Genomic DNA, 21,165 nt, shown 5'->3' with positions numbered 1-21,165 from the left:
CCATCCCAGGACATCTCAGTGGCTGCTGCAAGGATCTGTCCCACAAAAACTTACCAAACACGAAACGTCTGCAAGGAGTGAGTCAGGTGAACCTGGTCCCCGGCCTGCAGGGCCCAGACGAGACGACTGACCATCCAGCGATCATAGGACCCAGCCCATAAAGCAATGAGCGGGATGATTGGGAGAGAGTATTGGGAGGGCAAGGGGGTGTGAGTTGGAGTGGGCAGGCACGGGGGGGGGGGGGACAGTGCAGAGTACGTGCGGCTGGAGTGTCCTGTGCCACAAATGGGGTGGTCAGATGATGGAAGGTGCTGGTCACCGTGGCAGAGAACATGCCCAGGGCTGTGTGCGGCTGCGGGGGAGCCCAGGGCTGTGTGTGGCTGCGGGGGAGCCCAGGGCTGTGTGTGGCTGCGGGGGAGCCCAGGGCTGGTTTCCCGCCTCACACACACGCAGCCCTCCTGCGGGTTTGCAGGGACAATGCTCTTGCTCCCTTCCTCTCTGTCCTGAGAGCCACACGTGGTGCCAGGGACTGTGGGGCAGCCACGCCCTCTGAGCCGTCTCCTCTCCTTCCCGTTGGCTCTGCTGTGCGCCTCCTTCCCCCTTCACCTCTCCCAGCCAGGGGACGTCTCCTGAGCCTCCAGCCAGTCTGTGCTCCTGGCAGACCCAAAGACCCTTTCCAGGGGGTTGCACATGGGATGGACCGAGCCTCCACCTGCTCTTTGCCACGCCGTTTCACGTGGAAGAGTGCAGCAGCAGGGAGCTAGCCTGGAAGGGAGCCCCCTCCACCCCTCACTTCATTTTCCAAATCAAGGGGCAGAGGCTCAGAGGGTGCGGACCACCAACCCGGGCTGCAGGTGGGATTAGGACCAGAGCCTAAGCCTGGGTATCAGGGGCTCCAACTGCCTGTTCCCTGGGCCCAGCCTTGTTGTCCCCACAGTGCCCTGCCTTCAGCCCCCCTGCCCCATAAATGTCACTGGTGACCATCCTGCCTCCATGGAGCATACTGGGCCAGACAGGACTCTGCTCACGGGGTACTCTAGTAGGCAGGCACCGGGGCAGGGCAGGCATGCAGAACTGGCTAAGATGCTTTGTAATTCCTGGTTAGCCCATCCTAGTAACCATCAGGGGCCCCCGTGGCTGGGGTGGGCGGGAGCTGTCAACACCTCCTCTCAGCTTGCTCCCAGGTGGCACAGAGTGCCGCCTGCCGGGACTGCCGCCAGCCAGCAGGTGCAGGAGTGGTCACAGGACACACTCTGTGGCTGGCTGAATGTTCTTCCCCTCTCTGTTGTTCAAGTTGTCTATCTTCTGCATTTGTTTTTATTTTGTATTATTTATTTCCTTGATGGGCAACTAGAGAACTCTGACTGGCTCATTCAGTCCCCAAATGCTTGCAACAGTTAGGTCTGAATCAAGCCACAGCCAGGAGCTGGGAATGCAATCCAGGTCTCCCATGTGGGTGGCAGTGACCAAAGTCCTTGAGCCACCACTCGCTGCCTCCCAGGGTCTGCAGTAGCAGGAAGCTGGAATTGGGAGCCAGAGCCAGGACTCAAATCCAGGCACCTGGCGTGGGACACAGGCACCTGAGCTGCTAGGCCAAATGCTCACCCGTGCTTTTGTTTTTGAAATGTACCTTGCATTTGTTTTGAAGTGTGTTTTAATCAGGAATAAGATGACGAGCACAGGGAAAAGTGCCTTGGAAAGAAGGATTTATTACTTGATGATCCCGAAAGAAGACAGGCCACGCCCCACAGCGCCACGTGTGGGAGCACTCCAGTTGGTCAGGAGGCAGGAGCCTGGGCCAGAGCCCTGGCACTCCAGTGGTGGAGGGAGCTGGGTGGGGTGTGCCCCTTCGGGAAGGAAGTGGCTGGAGGATTTGTAAAATGACAGAGATGCTGGGGGGGGGGGCAGTAAACAACTTGGGCGTTAATTTGGCCATGATCTCAAGCTGCAACATCCCAGGTTACAATGTATCAAGCATGGTTGTTACCATGTGGCTGCAAAGTCTCCCTCAAGGCAGAAGGGAGGGTGTTTTATTACCTCTTCAGCTTCTGGGGCTGACCTGGCGCCTCGGTTGCTAAGGAACTGCCCCTAGAATGTCAGTGAAGCAATGATGGGGTGCTGGGGTGGCATCCCATATGGGTGCTGGGGTGGCATCCCATATGGGTGCTGGGGTGGCATCCCGTATGGGTGCTGGGGTGGCATCCCATATGGGTGCTGGTTCGAGTCCTGGCTGCTGCTAATGTGCTTGAGAAAGCAGTGGAAGATACCCAAGTGCTTGGGCCCCTTCCGCCCACGTGGGAAACCCAGATGGAGTTCAAGGTCCTGGGCTTTGGCTCTGGCCTGGCCCAACCCCAGTCACTGTAGTCATTTGGAGAGCGAACCACCAAATGGAAGATGTCTTTTTCTCTCTGTAACTCTGCCTTTCAAATAAATAAATCTCAGAAAAATAAAAAGCAATGGCCACCCCCTTCGTGGCTATGCTGGGGAGTTTTCAAGAGTGTGGCAGATGTTGTTGGCAGAGCCTCTGGGACACCTGGTGCCAGGGGTGTCCCCTGCCTGTCCCCAGGCCCAGGCCAGGATGAGTCCATCTTCCGGTGCACATTGGAAGGCCAAGTGCTGAAGTCCTGGTCTTGGCGTGGTGAGAAGCTGTATTGCACAGAGATCACGGGGGAAGTCAGGAGCGGTGCTCAAAGATGACCGGTGATCCGAGTCCTGGGGAAGTTCTGATGGATTAGGTAGGAGGGAGCTGGTGTGTAGAAAATGCTGGCAGGTTCTGGTGGGAAGGGCCTGGAAACAGGTCAGCAAGGGAAGACTCTTGATCAGTGATGCAATTGTGAAGATGAGGTAGTTTCCTGGGTGGCCTGGCTCGAGGTTTCTCGTGAAGTCACAGGGCAACCCCTTGGAGAAGGCTTTCGTCCCTCTAGAAGCAGCTCGAAGAGCCCAAAGCCGTGAAGACGCAGGACCAGATGAGGACTGGACACTGCCAGACCCAGAGGCTTGTCCCGGGGAAGCTGTGCCGGGTTGCACACCCCCAGCGCCCTGCCTCCTCCGCAGCGGACGAGCGGCTCAGTCTCTGAGGGATTTCGGGTAAAAGATGGGGGCCACTGTGTCAGAGAGGGCTAAGGCTCTTGCTTTGTTTTTAAAATTTTAAACAAAGTTATCTATTGAAAACGGGAGGGAGGGGGCAGGGAGAGAGAAGAGAGAGACAGAGGACACTTCCACCTGCTTGTTCACTTCTCAAATCTGTGATGGCCCAGGCTGCACCAAAGTCAGAGCTGGGAGCTGGGAGCTGGGCACTCCCTCCAGGTCTCCACGTGGGTGGCAAGGACTCAGTCACTTGAGCCATCACTGCCGTCTCCCAGGTCCACGTCAGCAGGAAGCTGGGGTTGGGGTTGAAACCCAGGTCTGTGATGCGGCTCACACATTTGTTAACCACTTGGCCAAGGGCCCACCCCAAGCTTTTATTTTGTGGTTGAGCTCTCCTTGTATGATTTAATAATTATTTTTTTAGATTATTGTAAATACATGCTGTTTGCAAAAAATATGAAAAACAAAAGAATCATGAAAATCACCTCGATTTCATCATCAAGAGATGTCTCATAAGTAAGCATTTCCTTAGCTCAGGCTGCACCCTGGCTGCACACTGTAGGGAGACGTGGGGAGCCCGCCCTGGCCGCACACTGTAGGGAGACGTGGGGGAGCCCGCCCTGGCCACGCACTGTAGGGAGACGTGGGGAGCCCGCCCTGGCCATGCACTGTGGGGAGACGTGGGGGAGCCTGCCCTGGCCACGCACTGTAGGGAGACATGGGGAGCCTGACCTGGCCATGCACTGTAGGGAGACGTGGGGGAGCCTGCCCTGGCTACACACTGTAGGGAGACGTGGGGAGCCCGCCCTGGCCACTTAGTCTGGGGAGACGTGGGGGAGCCTGCCCTGGCCGCACACTGTAGGGAGACGTGGGGCAGTGGCCACTTAGTCTGGGGAGACGTGGGGGAGCCCGCCCTGGCCACGCACTGTATGGAGACGTGGGGAGCCCGCCCTGGCCACACACTGTAGGGAGACGTGGGGAGCCCACCCTGGCCATGCAGTCTGGGGAGACGTGGGGAGCCCGCCCTGGCCACTTAGTCTGGGGAGACGTGGGGGAGCCTGCCCTGGCCACACGCTGTGTGTAGATGTCATTGAGCCTGCCCTGGCCACGCAGTCTGGGGAGACATGGGGGAGCCTGCCCTGGCCATGCAGTCTGGGGAGACATGGGGGAGCCTGCCCTGCCCACGCAATGTGGAGCGATGTAGGAGAGCTCACCCTGGCCACACGGTCTGAGGACACATGGGAGAGCCTGCCCTGGCCACACTGTGGCGAGATGTGAGAGAGCTCAGCCTGGCCATGCAGTCTGGGGAGACGTGGGAGAGCCCACCCTGGCCACGCACTGTGTGGAGACGTGGGGGAGCCCACCCTGGCCACGCAGTCTGGGGAGACATGGGAGAGCCTGCCCTGGCCACGGGCTGTGGGGAGATGTAGGGGAGCCTGCCCTGGCCACACACTGTGTGGAGACGTGGTGGAGCCTGCCTTGGCCATGCAGTCTGGGGAGATGTGGGAAAGCCCGCCCTGGCCACACACTGTGGGGGAGATGTGGGGGAACCCTCCCTGGCCATTCAGTCTACAGAAACGTGTGGGAGCCCACCCTCACCACACAGTCTGGGGACACGTGGGAGAGCCCACCCTGGCCAGGCACTGTGTGGAGATGTGGTGGAGCCTGCCCTGGCCTGCACTGTGGAGAGATGTGGGGGAGCTCGCCCTGGCCACATGCTCCGGCTGCCTGGGAGGGCCAAGGTTTCAGCATGGGGTAGTGGGGTGGCTGCTCTGTTGGACGACTTCCTCCGTCTGCTGTTTTTATGCACAGTGATTGCATCTCTCCCCATGGCAGTGGGGTGCAGAGGGGTTGGTGTGGCGCTGAGGGCTGGGCGGGGTGGGCTCAGGTGTCCTCTGAGAGTGCCCACCACCCACGTCCTGAGATGCACTCCTCCTCTGTAGTGGGACCCTCCAGTCTCTCTAGTGTTCTCATGGTGAGAGCCACCCAGGGTCCCCAATGCAGCAGCAGACCAGCCTTGGCCCCGGGCAGCACCCACGTCACCACTGTCCTTCTGTGTGCGGGACAGACGGTGGCCACTGCAGGGCTGGGTGCAGGTCCCTTCCTGTCTGCCGCACTGCCCTCACAGCAGTTCTGGAACCACCCTGGCAAATATTGACCAGCTCGGTGCTCTTCTGACCCCGCTGTCCTGCCGGCTGGAGGCCACGCAGTGCTGCAGGTCCTGGCCCACTCAGGGGCTTCTCCGTGAGCACTGTGAGTATTCTGAGGGCTGTGTCTGTGAGTGCTGTGAAGATCATGAGTACTGTGCCTATGAGTACTGTGCCTGTGAGTGTCCTGAGTACTGTGTGTACTGTGTGCCTGTGAGTATTGTCAGTACCATGAATACTGTGAGTGCTGTATCTGTGGCTGTCCTGAGTATTGTCAGTACCGTGGGTTTGTGAGTGTCCTGAGTAATGTGGGTACTGTGAGTAATGTGTCTGTGGGTGCTGTGAGTATTCTGGGTACTTGGGTACTCTGTGCCTGTGAGTACTGTCAGTACCATGGGTACTGTGAGTGCTGTGCCTGTGAGTACTCTGAGTACTGTGGGTACTGTGTGCCTGTGAGTGTCCTGAGTAATGCGGGTACTGTGAGTCCTGTGCCTGTGGGTACTGTGAGTACTCTGGGTACTGTGTGCCTGTGAGTACTGTCAGTACCATGGGTACTGTGAGTACTCAGGGCTGTACCTGTGAGTGCTGTGCCTGTGAGTCCTGTGCCTGTGGGTGTCCTGAGTACTGTGTGTACTGTGTGCCTGTGAGCATTGCCAGTACTGTGAGCACTGTGAGTACTTTGAGGGCTGTATCTGTGAGTGCTGTGAAGATTGTGAGTGCTGTGTCTGTGAGTGTCCTGAGTATTGTCAGTACCATGGGTTTGTGAGTGTCCTGAGTAATGTGGGTACTGTGGCTATGAGTACTGTAAGTGCTTGCACACACTACAAGTACAGGAACAGTGCCTGTGAGTGTCCTGAGTAATGTGGGTACTGTGAGTAATGTGTCTGTGGGTGCTGTGAGTACTCTGGGTACTGAGGTTACTCTGTGCCTGTGAGCATTGTCAGTATCATGAGTACTGTGAGTGCTGTGTCTGTGGGTGCTGTGAGTACTCTGCGTACTGTGTGCCTGTGAGTATTGCCAGTACTGTGAGCACTGTGAGTACTCTGAGGGCTGTGTCTGTGAGTGCTCTGAAGAGCATGAGTACTGTGCCTATGAGTGTCCTGTGTACTGTGTGTACTGTGTGCCTGTGAGTATTGTCAGTACCATGAATACTGTGAGTGCTGCAAGGGTCGTGTCCATGAGTGCTGTGAAGATCATGAGTGCTGTGCCTGTGAGTGTCCCGAGTACTGTGTGTTCTGTGTGCCTGAGTATTGTCAGTACTGTGAGTACTCCAAGGGCTGTGTCTGTGAATGCTGTGAGTATTGTGAGTACTATTTCTGTGAGTGCTGTGCCTGTGAGTGTCCCAAGTACTGTGTGTTCTGTGTGCCTGTGAGTATTGTAAGTACCGTGAGCACTGTGAATACTTCGAGGGCTGTCTGTGAGTACTGTGAAGATCGCGAGTCCTGTGCCTGTGAGTGCTGTGTCTGTGAGTGTCCTGAGTATTGTCAGTACCATGGGTTTGTGAGTGTCCTGAGTAATGCGAGTACTGTGAGTAATGTGTCTGTGGGTACTGTGAGTATTCTGGGTACTGTGGGTACTCTGTGCCTGTGAATACTGTTAGTACCATGGGTACTGTGAGTGCTGTGCCTGTGAGTACTCTGAGTACTGTGTACCTGTGAGTATTGTCAGTACCATGGGTACTTTGAGTGCTGTGCCTGTGAGTGCTCTGGGTACTGTGTACCTGTGAGTATTGTCAGTACTATGGGTACTGTGAGTGCTGTGCCTGTGAGTACTCTGAGTACTGTGGGTACTGATGCCTGTGAGTGTCCTGAGTAATGCGGGTACTGTGAGTACTCTGGGTACTGTGCTTCACCCAAAACCCAGTCAGGACACAGAACCCGTGTACTCCTTCTTCTCTTTCAGTCTTTCTCTCCCAGTCTTTCTCCATCTCAGTGTCTCTCAGTGTCTCTTTCTCAACTCTGTCTCTCTCTCTCTGTCTTTCTCAATCTCTGAACCTGCCTTTCCGATCTCTCTCTCTCGCTCGCTCACTCGCTCGCTCTCACTTTGGCAGTAGGGATGTGCAAAGTGAATCCCCTGAAAAACAACAAAAAATAGCCATGCACTGCCTCCTCCAGATCTTAAACTAGGAACTTGAGGTTTCCATAACCGTGTATGAGAAACTTGGCCTTATGAACATGGAGAGAAGAACCCCGAGTATTCCAGGAGGTAGACCAGCAAGCAGGACGAGACGGAGGGGCAGCCCAGGGCCAAGCAGCACGCAGCTGCAGAGGACTTGTCAGGACCCTGGGTGGGGAGGTCGCGCTGGGCTGGGGTCTGCAATTCGAGTCCCACTCCTGCCTCTGGTCCCGACCCCGAGCCTCTGTCTCCCAACACGACACACACTAACCCCTGTGTCTTAGGGTCCTTCTAAAGATTCAATAACTGAAAGTCAGCCTTTCTCTAAAAGGACTCTCCTGGCCTGTGGGCAGAAGCATTCTGCACTGCGTGGGAATGCTCTGGGCCTTCCAGAACCTTCCCGCACCCAAGTCTCACCTACGAAAGCACCAGCAGCAGCCCCGGCTGCCCCTGCCCCTTCCCCTGCATTTGAGACCCGGTGATGTGAAGTATCTAAGATCCCCATCAACTTAATGAGCCCTTAGTTCACAGGACTGCTTCCCACCATGGAGAGCGCTCCCAGTGCCCCCCTCCCCCCGCTGGCATCTTTCAGGAAAGGAATTCAGAATGGGGCCAGGCATCATCACTCCCCCACCACAGCAGAACTGGGAGGAACTGTCCCAGCCTGCCGCCGTGCCCAGGGCTCGCCACACTGCCTGCCACTTAATCCGTCAAGGGCTCCAGCACCCAGAGCAAGCACGGTCATCTGCATTTTTGCAAAAGGAGACACCTTTGGTCAGCCGCAAACACTGAATGACCGCTCGGCCTTGGCTCAAAGCCAGGCCCCTGGCTCATGATTTGCTGGTCACTGGGGCTGGATTCTGGCCGTCCTCGGGGGTGCGGCAGGAAGGCAAGGGTGGCGAATCCTTGGAACACCCCTGCAAGGGTTCCATCACAGTCATGTCCCTGTGCAGGGTTAGACCAGTTGTTCAATCATCCTGCGTCTTCCAGATTCTCCACCAAAGGATGCATCTAAGTGACCCACACCAGCCATGCTGGGGAGGGAGGACGTGGCCTGAAGGGTGCCCGAAGTACTTTGGCCAGCAAGCAAGCGCGTTTCAACAGAACAGATAACGAGGCCGCGTGCATCCCTCCCGGTCCTGGCCTTTGCTGCAGGCAGGGGACTTGGATGTCCCAGGCTGTAGGCCAGCTGCCAAAACCGACCCTCTCCCCCTGTGCTGCCACAGCGTGGGACCTGGGAGCCACTGGCTGGGCAAACAGTTCTCCAGCTGCTCCGAGCCACAGATGTTACAGAACAAGCTAGCAACAAGGATCCCATGGCCAGCAGTGGTCAGCCACCGGGCAGGGGACACCGGGAGGGTCAATGGCCAGGGGAGCAGGAGGACAATGCTGCCCTGACTGAAGACGTCCAGGATCTAGGGGACAAAGCAGATGTGTGTGACACCATGGGAGAGGGCCCTGAGCAGGGAAGGAGGGTGCTAGCCACAGGCAGGCTGAGCAGAGAGGAGTGCTGTCCACCTGCAGGTCCCCCAGGCTGGGTCCCGTTCCCAGGGCTCCTCTCGTGCCACCCTCCAGGCTACTCTGGCCCATTCTACACCTTAACGCAGGAGGAATACGCATTTGCTTGCAAGGGCTGCCTTAGCAAAGTGCCACACACTGAGTGGCTTCCACAACAGCTGTTTCTGGAGCTCAAAGTCCAAGACCAAGGTGCCAGCAGGGTTGGTCCCTTCTGAGTTGTGTGAGGGAGCGTCCGTTCCCGACCTGGCTCCCAGGCCTGGGGCCTGCTGCCCACCTGCTCCTTGGCCTGCCGCAGCCTCACCGGCCCTCTGCCTGCATCTTCGCTCTCCCCGTGGGCATCTCTGTGCCCCAATTTCCCCTTTGGACGAGGACACGCATCACATGCTGTGGGGACCTCCCCTGGTCCCTCCTGATTAATTACACCTGCGGTGACCCTGTTTCCAAACAAGACCACGGTGGGAGGCCCTGGGGCTTGGGATGCCAGCTGATGGGCTTCGGCCAGGCACAGTTCAGCCAGGGACAGACATGGTCCCTCCATCCGTGCCTCAGTGGTTTCAGCCACTGCACGTGGCAATGTCTGCGGCTCTGGATGACAAAGGCTCGATGGAGACGGAGTCACCCACCCTCTCCAGGGCTTCCCCCATATCACTGCATCACTGTCCGTTCTCCACGTGGTCCGGGTGCCCAGTCATCACGTCCACTAATGAAAGACTCAAGAAGCAGCGGGCACCCTCCCCCTTCAGCTTCAGTGATTCCAATCCTTCCCTTATAATGGGCAAGGTCACAGTTCATGACCGAGCCTTGGTGCAAGAGGCCAGCATCCCTCACTGTCACAGTGGCCAGGACTCTTGCTTCAAGGCGTTCGTCTGTGTGTAATCACACGTATGTGGTCGCTGTGCCAGCCAAGCTGGCTCTCGTCTCTATGAAGTCAGGAATCACTCTTCCTTCTTTAGGCTGTATTTATATTTTATATGAAAGGCAAAGTGACAGAGAGGGAGACAGACAGACAGACAGACAGACAGGTCTTCTATCTGCTGGTTCACTCCCCAAATGCCTGCAACAGCTTGGATGTGGCCAGGCTAAAGCTGGGAGACTGGAGCTCCATCTGGGAGGCAGGGACCCAAGCACTTGAGCCGTCACTCGCTGCCTCCCTGGGCGCTCATTAGCAGGAAGCCGGATTGAAAGTGGAGCAGCCAGGACTCCAATCAGACACTCGGATGTGAATGCAGGCTTCCCATGGGCAGCTCACGCACCGCAGAGCAGTGCCGGCCCCTGCTACCTTCTCCCCTCTGGATACTTAGTCCCTAGGGCACTTCTCGGACCAGACAGATCCTTGAGAGTTGTGAATGATTGAAATAACTCCTGGAAGGAACCAAGAAAGGAAAGAGAAAGCAAGGGAGGAGGAGGGGTGCCCACTGGCGTGTGGGGCAGCTGAAGGGGTGCTGCGCTTGCTGAAGCCTTGGGAAGAAGTGACGGGGTACTAGGCCCTCCCCCACCCCCTGGCCCCCCAGTGCACCCCACAGCACCCTGTACGGTTTGAGGGGTGGCGCTTATTGCATAATCAGTGGGGAGCCATGAAGTCGTTTGTGGAAAAGAGTGACGCGTTCACCATCTTGTTCCCAGAGGATGGGGCCCGCCTGGCTGTGGCTGCTGGGTGCAGGGATTGCGGCCTCTGCCCACGGAGATAAGAGTCCGGCGGTGGCCCCGGCCCTGAGCAGCCAGCTCTCAGAACCCGCCCCTGCCTACCTCAAAGTCACGCCCACCATCACCAGCTTCGCTTTGCGTTTGTACAAGCGACTCGCAGCAGACACGGCCGGGAACCTCCTCTTCTCGCCGGTGAGCATGGCCAGCACCCTGGCCATGCTGTCTCTCGGGGCCCGCCCCGACGCCCCGGCCCAGGTCCTGGAGGGCCTGGGCTTTAATCTCACTGAGACCCCTGAGGCCGATGTCCACCAGGGCTTCCAGAGCCTCATCCGTACCCTGCAGCTGCCCAGCCCCAAACTTGAGCTAAAACTGGGCAACTCCTTGTTCCTGGACCAGCAGCTGAAGCCCCGGCAGCACTTCCTGGACAGCGCCAGGGAGCTGTACGGAGCGTTCGCCTTTTCTGCCAACTTCACGGACTCCACCAGCACGGGGAGGCAGATCAACGACTACGTGAGGACGCAGACGTACGGGCGAGTGCAGGACTGCCTGCAGGACTTCCACCACGACACGCTCGCCGTGCTCCTCAACCACATCTTCTTCAAAGGTGAGGCCTCGCGCACGCAGAGCCCTGCCCCTCCCGGGCAAGGAAGTGCTCTCGCTCAGCGGGCAGACGCGGGTGGGGAGGAAGCAGCGAGTGGACAGGTGCAAGGGGAAGAGAGGCCGCTGCAGATTCGGAGAACTGACTCGGATTCAGTCTCGCCAGTGCCTTGCCCGTCACGGTGCAGGGAGCCCAGGGGAGCCAGGGGAGTGCCGGGGCTGCAGTGTGGAGGAAGCAGGGGCTGGACGGAGGACCGAAGGCTCTATCCAGGGACACTCAGAACTGCAGGGTTGTTTTGTTAAGATTTTTTAAAAATGTATTTATTTATTTGAGAGGTAGAGTTACAGAGAGATGGAGAGACAGAGAGGTCTTCCATCCACTGGTTCACTTTAAATGGCTGCAACGGCCAGAGCTGGCTGATCCAAAGCCAGGAGCCAGGAGCTTCTTTTGGGTCTGCCACGTGGATGCAGGGACCCAAGGACTTGGGCTGTCTTCCACTTCCTGTGCTTTCCCAGGCCACAGGCAGAGAGCAGGATCAGGATAGGAGCTGCCAGGATGTGAACCAGTGCCCATAGGGGATGTTGGCGCTGCAGGCGGAGGCTTAGCCCACTGTGCCTCAGTGCCAGCCCTAGAACTGTGGAGTTTTAAGCAGTGGCATGAAGCACTCACATCTGTTCAGAAAGATCAGTCTGGCTGTGGTCTGGAAAATTCTTTAGAGAGGCGTGGGAGTGAGAGAGGAGAAGAGGGACAGTTAGGAGGTTCTGTAAGTGGCCCAAGGTGAGCATGAGGGGGGGCCGCGATTGCAGCTCTGGCTTCAGGGTAGCATCTTGGTCATCAGCGGGATGTGGGCATGAGGGACAGGGTGACTGGCCCCCTCCTCCTGTCACCAGCGCCCTCAGGGGGCTGTAGTGGGGCAGATGAAGAGACACAGAGAAGACGCTACACAAGCAGACGTGGCCATAATCAGCAGGTTATGTATTCCTGAGCATCTGCGTTTCATGTTGCGCTTTGTTGCCCGAGTTCTTTCTCCAGTTTGTTCTCTGAGGACTTGGGGTGGGCTAGTGAGGAAGACGCTCTTGCACTGCTGTGCAGCAGGCTGTGGTCTGGGAGCGGCCGGGCAGAGACGATGCACCTGCTGCTTGCAGGCGCCCTGGCTGTGAAATGGAGCTGCTTAACTAAGTCGCCAAGACTCCGTTTCCTCATTCCTAACATGGAGATGGTTGCCTTGTTCCTTATTCTCTTTGTGATGATGTAAGAGACAGCGCCTCCCACTGGAAGGAGCTTAGTGACAGGGAGCATCTGTGCTCCGTCTTCCCTCATGCTTGCATTCCCAAGAGGAAGTCAGTCGCCCAGGTGTGTGGCTTTCTGGCTGTGTGTCCAGACGTGCTCTCCCGGAACAAGTTCTCAGAGTTTTCCGGGTTTTGTGTCCTAAGCCAAGTGGAAGCATCCCTTCGACCGCTACCAGACCCGGAAGAAGGAGAGCTTTTTTGTGGACGAGAGGACCTCGGTCCGCGTCCCCATGATGCACCAGAAGGAGATGCACCGGTTCCTCTACGACCCCGAGCTGGCTTGCACCGTCCTGCAGATTGAGTACAGCGGGAACGCCCTGCTGCTGCTGGTCCTCCCAGACCCCGGGAAAATGGAGCAGGTGGAGGCGGCTCTGCGGCCCGAGACCCTGAGCAGGTGGAGCCGGCTCTTCCTGCCCAGGTGAGTGCATGGGCCGGAGGGCTCAGGCGGACCTCGCCCTGGAGCTTGAGCAGGCCGGCTCAGCTCTAGTCCCCAGAGGGCAGTGTCCAGCTGTGGCTGCCGCCCGGCCCTCTGCTCCTGCTGTGATCTTCCGCTTTGTCCCCCGACTCTGGGCCTCGGATTTTCCAACCATAAAAGTAAGGGCACAGTCCCTACCTCCTCGCTGGGGTGCCTGGAGGATGAGCTGTGTCACTGTCTACAGAGAGCTCAGCCCGGGACGCGAGTGCCCCTGGCCGCTGGCTGTCATCACCCCTTCCCTTCCTGAGTGTCTGCCTGACCCCAGCCCCCTTCCCTCCCACTTCCTTTTTTATCCCAATCACAGTGACGTACCAGAAGCTGTGTAACAAACTGCAGCCACAAAGATTAGCTCAAGGTCAATGGCTGGATGATTGTGACACCCTCGGGAGAGTGGAAAGGCACCTCCTTTTTTAATTCAAACATTAAAAAATCAAATATCAAGAAGAGCCCCATAAAAAACTCGCAGTGCACGTTCTGTGTGCGCCCCAGGCTGCTCTGCATCTCCCCTGCTTCCCGCTTGTGGCTTTGTCACCGCAATTCAGCAGCTCCTGGTTCACCTACCCCCCCTGCAGGAGATGGCCTCTTCTTGGGGTACAGCTTCCTTTATGGGGTGCTCTGGTTTAATGCCGGCTCCTGAGCTCTCGTTGTCACTTGTTCATTACACACAACCCCCAAATGGCACGATGTGAGCCAACCGTGTCTCTTGGTTCTCTGTGGGTTGACCGGGCTCAGCTGGGGCCCAGGGGTAAGATGGTGGCTGGGTCCCTGGCTGGGCTGGGCTGGGCTGGGCTGCCCGGGCGGAAGAGGCCAGGGCTGAGCTGACTCCTGTCTCCCCGTGCAGCGTCTCCACAGGCTGGCTCGGGCACAGCAGTCCAGGGTCCCCGCTACTGCCTGGCTGCTTGGGGCTCTGAAAGGAAGTGCTGCAAAAGACAGGAAGTTCTCACTCTCGCTCTCTGAAGGAAGGCCTGGGCCTAGAGTTCAGCCCAGTGTCACTTCTGCCATAATGTGTCGGCCAGAGCGCTCACAGGACCCACCCAGATGCAGGAGGGGGTCACGAATGCCCCTCGAAGGCCCTCTCCATCCTCCCCCTGAAGGCACAGTCTCAGCTCATGCCCACAGGGGTCTTCTCGAGGGTCCTACCCACACGTGGTCCCAGGGATGGAGAGAGGGGGTTTTGGATTTGGGCAGAGATTAAAGCACCAAGCGAAAGAGACTGGGTCCGGGGAAGAGGCCAGGATGTACGGGCTTATCCCTGGGCCTGGGCTCTGCATAGCCTTTGCTGGCTGCTGGCTCCAGCTGCTCCCAGCCCCACAGTCTCCGGCTCCTTGGAGGTGACCCTACTCTTTCTCGCCATGACAGAAGAGTGTCACAGAATCTTCTGGACTAGTAGATTTTCCCTCACTTCTTCTCACATTGAATTCCAAAAGCAAAACCAACCCAAGTGACGCTTCTAAATCGTCCTGATGCGGAGTGCCGCAGTGTCCCTCCAGGATTTCGGACTCGGAAGCTTCCGACTCGCCCAGGCTTCCTCCAGGAAGTCGCTGCCTGGAAGAGCGTGTCCCCTGCACCCTGTTCATTAGTCATTCACGTTTGTTAAGTGCCTACTGTGTGTCGACACCTACTGGGTGTTCAGCACTCTACCACACTCTGCTCTATTAGACTCAATTTGACACCCTGTCTGCCAGTCAATGGCCTGGGGCCCGCCCACACTGCCAGGGGCAGTTTCAGATAAGTCAAGGCGTTCTTCCACCTCTCTTAGTCTCTGGGCTCCCATGCTGCCTGGGAGTAACCCTGGCCATGACAGCAGTTCTCTAGGCTGAATTCAAATTGCAAATCTGAATTCAACAGAGGCAGCCGTGTCCAAGTTGGTTAGGAACTCATCAGGCGCGTGGGTGCCCCACAGTAGTTGAGGAGAAGAATAGTCCAGCGAAGAAAGGACAGACCTGCTCGGGGTCAGAAGCAGCGTCTGACTTTACCCAAGGACTGCGGTGAGCCGAGGGTCACCCGGAGGTGATGGGGGCTGAGCCCATCAGACACTCTGGCTCTACAGCTCTGCAGTGGCCACCCCGTACCACTTTGCTGTACCACTTTGCTCCGGCAGGCGGGAGGCGATGGTGGCTTGTCCTAGGGTTGCCAGTAGATGGGCTCGGGATGCAGCTCAGAGGTGGAGCCAGTGAACCAAGCAGGGAAATGGGAACACAGTAGCAGTATTTACGGCTGATGCTCATTATGGGATTCGATCAGTCCAGCCAGTGCGTGACACCCAAAAGCCCCGCATAAAAGCAATGAAGACGCTGAAGACACAGAGGTGTGCCAGACCTCCCCTGAGTGCGGAGAGAAGGGCGCTCTGGGCCCGGGGAGTGGGGTGCCCTGCTGTGCAGGTAGTGGCATGGGAAGACCACCAATCAGCCCTCAGGCCAGGAGACGACCCTCCCCCAGAGCAGACTTAATGAAGTGTCTCTGTCTCACCCCATCTCCAGTCTGTTGGATTTGCATTTGCCACGGTTTTCAATTTCTGGAACATATAACCTGGAAGAGATCCTTCCCAAAATCGGTCTCACCAACGTCTTCGGTCTGGAAGCTGACTTGTCGGGCATCACGGGGCAGCTCAACACGACCTTCTCCAGGGTAAGGAGGTGAACGCGGATGGTGCGGCTGGGGCACCAGGTCCTTCTCTTCCCACACAGGAGTGTGAGAGTCAAGTGCCCCGTTCTCTTTCCCATGTTGCTTCCTTCATGCCATCTCTTTCTAGGCTTACTTTTCGTGCACGGCTCCCTGTCCATCTCCCCTTCTTTTGGACCTCCACATCCTACAGGGCAGGAATAGGGGATTCTGTCCACTTGGGAAACACCCATGGAGCGAGCATTTCCCCAGGGGAGGGAGGGCTTTGTCTGATCCCTGGTGCTGCCTCCAGGGCAGCTGTGTAGCTGCACCTGCCACTGTTGTACTGTCAAGGGCAGTGGAGCGTGAGCAAGCCGCGCAGTCCCCATAGCTCACTGCTTCTCCACGGTTCCTCTTCCAGGACAGAGGCGAGGCAGTGCCCTAGGCCACAGATCTGCTTCTCACAGGGGATAAAGGAGAGGCCCCACTTGGGACACACCCTTCCCACGGCAGGGGAAACAAGGAAACATGTGCTAGGGCTGCTAGCATTCTCCCCACCTGGGACCTACGCCATGGCTATTCACGTGTCATTGGCCAACCCTGGTCCCCTAATCAAGACCCTGTCACCAAGGAGGGGCTGCGTCCCCCCACCCCCGCGGTCCTGTGGGGGAATGGGCAAGGCTTGAAGGGAGGGGAGAGTGACTGTTTGGGAAGAGTGATGCAGTCTCCAAGCGAGAGGCAGCAAAGGCCTCGCCCCGAGGTTTGCTTGCCCTTTGGGGTTCAGGGTGGTGTTCGACGTTCCCATTTGAGCCACGGTTAGGGGCTTCCTAAGAGAGGTGTTTTGTCATTTATTTGGGAAAGACAGTCAAGGGCTTGATGATAGGGAGATGATCGTGTGTGTGTGTGTGTGTGTGATGCGTAAGTGTGTGTGTCCACATGTGCATGCGTGTGTGTGCGTGTCTGCACCGGTGTGGTCACGTGTGCTTGTCTGTGTGTGTGCATACGTTGGGATGCTTGATGAAAGAAGTAGTTTAGCTTTTGAAGGGATTCCTTTCACGACGACTTCCACTGCTGGGTTTACCTTCTCAGAAGTGAGAGCCAGCAGGGTCAATGTCCATCCCGCTTCTGCGTCCTTTCTTCCCGGGCACTGCACGAAGGTCGGTTCTAGAAAGGGGAGCAGGGAGCAGGGCAGGCGTCACTGCTGCGCCTCGTGTGGCCTGGGACGCCCCAGCCCATATCAGAGCGCCGGATGCAGATCCTGCCTCTGCCGCCAATTCCAGCTCCCTGCTCACGCACACCCCGGAAGGCAGCAGGTGCCAGCTCGAGGGGAAGTCAGATGGAGCCCTGGGCACCTGGGTTTAGCTTGGCCCCGGCTTTTGTGGGCATCTGGACAGTGAACCAGTGGGTGGCAGCTTTCTCTGTCCCCCTCTCTTTATATGCATCTCTGTCTCTCAAATACATCTATGAATTTTTTAAGGGAGATGGGGCCAGGGAGGAGTCCCTCGCCTGGAGGCGATGGGGGCTGAGCCCATCGGACATCCTGGCTCCACTGAGCTCGCCTGGGCCCGTGACTTGGTCTGAGCAAGACAAGGACCTGACATGCAGGGGCGCTAGGTGCAGCTCCTAGCAGAAGGGGGTAGCCTGGCCTGTGCCACGTGAGCCGGGCTTGAGCAGTGCTTGTAGAACCTGCCGCTGGCCTCTGCAGCCCGGGGCACACCCAGGCAGCTCTGCTCAGGCCCTTTGCCTCCCGTTGGAGTGATGGGCACAGTCAGGGCGAGCCCTGGGGACCTGGAGGAGGGAAATTTGGAGAGAAGGGGCTGGAGGAGGCAGGCGGGGCTGCAGGGGCCCACCAGGGGGCGCTGTCTCCACCTCTCTGGTGCTGCAGAAGGCAGCAGCTGCCCCTTGCAGTCCCCTGAACTGATGCTGGCTCTGTCCCTCTTCTCTCTGCTTCCAGGTGTCGCACAAGGCGGTGGTGGACATGAATGAGAAGGGCACCGAGGCAGGGGCTGCCTCGGGCGTCCTCTCCCAGCCCCCAGCCCTCAGTGCAGCAGGGACACCGGCTTCGCATTTCAACAGGCCCTTCCTGCTGCTCCTCTGGGAGACCACCACACAGAGCTTGCTGCTCCTGGGCAAGATCGTCAACCCGGCTGCAGGGTGACCGGGGTGGGAGGCCAGGGGCTGACTCGCTTATCTCTCCCCCTGCCAAATGGAAGGCCAGCGCCAGCCTGCGGCGCGGGGCTGCACCAGTGCAGGGAGTCTAATAAAGCTGGCCTTGGGCTCTGTGCACGCCGGGGAGTGGTGTTTCCAAGGGAGGGGCCAGCGTCCAGGGCCGGACAGGCACGCACGCTGTAATCATCTCACGTCTGACATCAGCTGGCTGGCAGAGGGAGAGACAACAGCAGCCCTTGTGTTATGGCCTCCTGGGAGACGCCCACCACGGCCACCACTACAGCAGACGTTTGCTGAGCGTCCCTTGGGTAAGAGGCCCCGCAAATAGCACAGAGAACACCGGTGCAGTGGCTGCTCTGGAGCGGCAGCCCAGGGAGGCTGTCCTGAGGTGACATGGCCCAGACGTCAGGGGCTAGAGCTCCTAGAGATGAGGCGGGGCCTGGAGCCAGGGCTGCAGACCACGCCCCACGAAGAGGGCGGGTACCAGGATGGGCCGGCACGAGGGAGATTGGCAGGAAGAGAGCATTGGAGCCCAGGGCGACCTCAAACAGAGGGAGACGGAGGGTGACTGGCACGGGCAGAAGCATGGGCAGCCCTGTGAATTTGGAAGGCAGACCCCACTGGGCCAGGCAGTCTTTGCAGGGGGTCAGCAGCTCCTCCAAGTGGGCCCCTCCATCTGAAGTCCCTCTGAAACTAGTGGGAGAGGCAGAAGGGACCTTGGCCCAGGTGCATGCCATGGGCACGCCAAGGCCTTCTGAGCTGGCCATTGTGTGAGATGCCCTGGGCCGATACGCTCTGGCTCTCCCCGCAGCAGAGAGAAGGGGTTTTGCTTGGTCTTTATTCACGGAGGTGTTAAATAGCAGTCTGCTCCAAAGATTGCAGGAGGGCAGGGAGCTGGAGACACCTGTCCCACGTGGATTCACAGCCCTGCCTCTCCCAGTTCCCAGGGGTGAGGTATGAGCAAGGCACCAAAGAACAGCAGGAGGCCAAGGTTTGGTATGCAGGTGGCCGTGACCTTGAGCCAAGGTCATTCACAAAACCTTGGTCATCTGACATATCCCTGAGACCCCAACCCAAATCTTGGATCCTACCGCTCAGGTGATCTACAATAGGAAGCCAGTGGCAGGTGGGGGATGGACAAGGTGTGAGACGGAGATGTGCCAGCAAGCAGTGAAAGGGTTGTGTTTGCCACAGCCCCTGTACAGAAGCAAGCACGCTCCCTGGAGGTAGGGAAGAGGGGATCCAGCCTGCCTCCATGGCTCTGGCAGCACCGACTCCCCCTGTACTTACATGGGGGTGGCAGGAAGTGACTGAGCCACTGGAACAGTGTGAAGCACGGATGAGGAGCGAGAGCCCGCGAGAAGAGCCCGGGGGCTCTGCTCCCACAGACAGAAGGGTCCCCTACGAGCAGCTCATGAGCCTCCGATCGGGAACGTCTATGAAAGGTTCCGGCCACTACAGGGTTAAGTGATGATGCCTCTGTGGTAGGGTGAACTCTGTTTGAGGGAAGTGCCCAGGTGCCCCGCTCCCGGGAAGGCTCAGCCCCAGGACTCAGCACAAGCCTTTCGGTAGAGAGAGGCAGTGAGAGGAAAAGATGTGGGCCCCACGGCCACTGCCCAGCCTGCGGGGCTGGCCCTGCCCCTGCTGGTGACAAGGGCCACTGATGCACGCTAGAAACAGTCCGTGGCCTACAGGTGCCAGGGGAAAGACAGGGCTCCCAGGTAAACTTGAATTTTAGATTGACAACAAATAATCGTTCAGTGTAAGTACATCCCACGCAATATTGGTGTTACACTAAAAACATCTGTTGTGTGTCTCATGTTCAAGTTAACAGAGTGTCATATTTTTCCCTGCTAAACCTGGCGACCTGGGAGGGGTCTGTGCAGCTGGCAGCAAGTGGGTGTGGAAAGGAAGTCCCGGCCGGCGCCACGGCTCACTAGGCTAATCCTCCGCCTTGCGGCGCCGGCACACCGGGTTCTAGTCCCGGTCGGGGCGCCGGATTCTGTCCCGGTTGCCCCTCTTCCAGGCCAGCTCTCTGCTGTGGCCCAGTAGTGCAGTGGAGGATGGCCCAAGTGCTTGGGCCCTGCACCCCATGGGAGACCAGGAGAAGTACCTGGTTCCTGCCATCGGATCAGCGCGGTGCACTGGCCGCAGCGCGCCAGCTGCAGTGGCCATTGGAGGGTGAACCAACGGCAAAAGGAAGACCTTTCTCTCTGTCTCTCTCTCTCTCTCACGTCCACTCTGCCTGTCAAAAAAAAAAAAAAAAGAAAAAGAAAGGAAGTCCCACAAAGCCAGAGGTCAGCCTGCCCAGGGCATCCGGGCACCCCAAGGAGCCACGTGGATCAAAGCAGGGTTCGGGCCAGAGCCTACTTGTGAGCCAGCTCCCTGCTGAAGCACCTGGGAAGCTGCAGAAGATGGCCCAAGGGCTTGAGTCCTTGCTGCCCATGGGGGCGACCCGGATGGAGATCCTGGCTCCTGACTCTGGCCTGACCCAGCCCCAACTTCTGTGGCCATTTGGGGAGCGAACCAGCTGATGGAAGTCCTCTCCCCGCCCCCCCTGTACTCGGGCTTACAGCTAAATAGATAAACACATCTTCTTGAAAGGAGGGTTCAGAGGAGAGGTCTCAGGTTGAGCTGTGTCAGGATCCCGCCATCTGCGGTGTGAATGAGTCCACACTGGCTGAGAGATACAGCCACACAGCTCGGTGGTAGCCATTGCCGTGGCAGACGCCAGGCCGCTGTCCAAACTGAGTGAGGCCAGAGGCCCCAGCTGAGCCGCCGCTGACCACAGACCAGGTGAGCACAGCTAGAACTTCCTGGTTGAGTGGTTGTGCAGGAGGTGACTGACAGTGACGCACCCGGCAGTGTCTGTGTGTGTGCATATGTGAGCGTGTGTGCATGTAGGTGTATGTGAGTGTGAGTGTGTGCATGCATGTGTGTGCATGCATGCATACACACATGTGTGCTTATGTGTGTGTGTGCATGCATGGGTGTGTATGCATGTTTGTGTGAGTGTGTGCCTGTGTGTGCATACATGCATTGTGTGTGTGTTTGTGGGTGTGTGTGCACGCACATGTGTGAGTGTGCATGTTTGTGTGAATATGTGTGAGTGTGTGTATTGAGTGTGTGTGTGTACACATGTGTGTGTGTGTGTGAGAGAGAGCGTGAGCAGCAAGGGCCTAGGGAGTTGAAGAGGAGAGGGCAGCGTGGCTCCAGGGGATACCGAGTGCCAGGTTCATCTGCGGCCCTCCCCGCCCTCCCCCTCAAGGCCTGGAGCAGCAGGTGCTGAGCGCCTGCCCCCGCGCCTGTCCCAGGGAGTCCGGCAGCCCCAAGCCCCGCTGTCCAAACCTGCTTGTCTCGCTGCTTCCTAGGAACTGTTCCCGGGCGTCCCCGGTTCCCGTGGTGCAGGCAGATCGCACGGTGTGCATTCCAGGAGCCGAAGTGCGCAGTTGCTGGATGGCTCAGAGCTTCTCTCTTTTACCGTGACAGGGAGAGGACAGTGGCAACCATGTCAAGGATTGT

General features: G+C 58.0%; 1 protein-coding gene across 1 annotated transcript; it reads left to right on the top strand.

Annotated features, from left to right (window-relative positions):
• Positions 1 to 5,189: 5,189 nt before the first annotated feature.
• On the top strand, positions 5,190 to 17,760 carry SERPINA11 (serpin family A member 11). The gene is made up of 5 exons (XM_002723118.5): positions 5,190 to 5,340; positions 10,491 to 11,115; positions 12,543 to 12,816; positions 15,354 to 15,501; positions 17,429 to 17,760. Exons 2-5 carry the CDS (start codon positions 10,494 to 10,496, stop codon positions 17,630 to 17,632), a joined length of 1,248 nt encoding a protein of 415 aa, XP_002723164.1. The 5' UTR covers positions 5,190 to 5,340; positions 10,491 to 10,493; the 3' UTR covers positions 17,633 to 17,760.
• Positions 17,761 to 21,165: the final 3,405 nt, after the last annotated feature.

This window comes from Oryctolagus cuniculus, chromosome 20, assembly GCF_964237555.1.
Source record: "Oryctolagus cuniculus chromosome 20, mOryCun1.1, whole genome shotgun sequence".
NCBI lineage: Eukaryota > Metazoa > Chordata > Mammalia > Lagomorpha > Leporidae > Oryctolagus > Oryctolagus cuniculus.
Note: the sequence above shows the minus strand (reverse complement) of the source record. Positions and strands in the feature narration are given on the sequence as shown.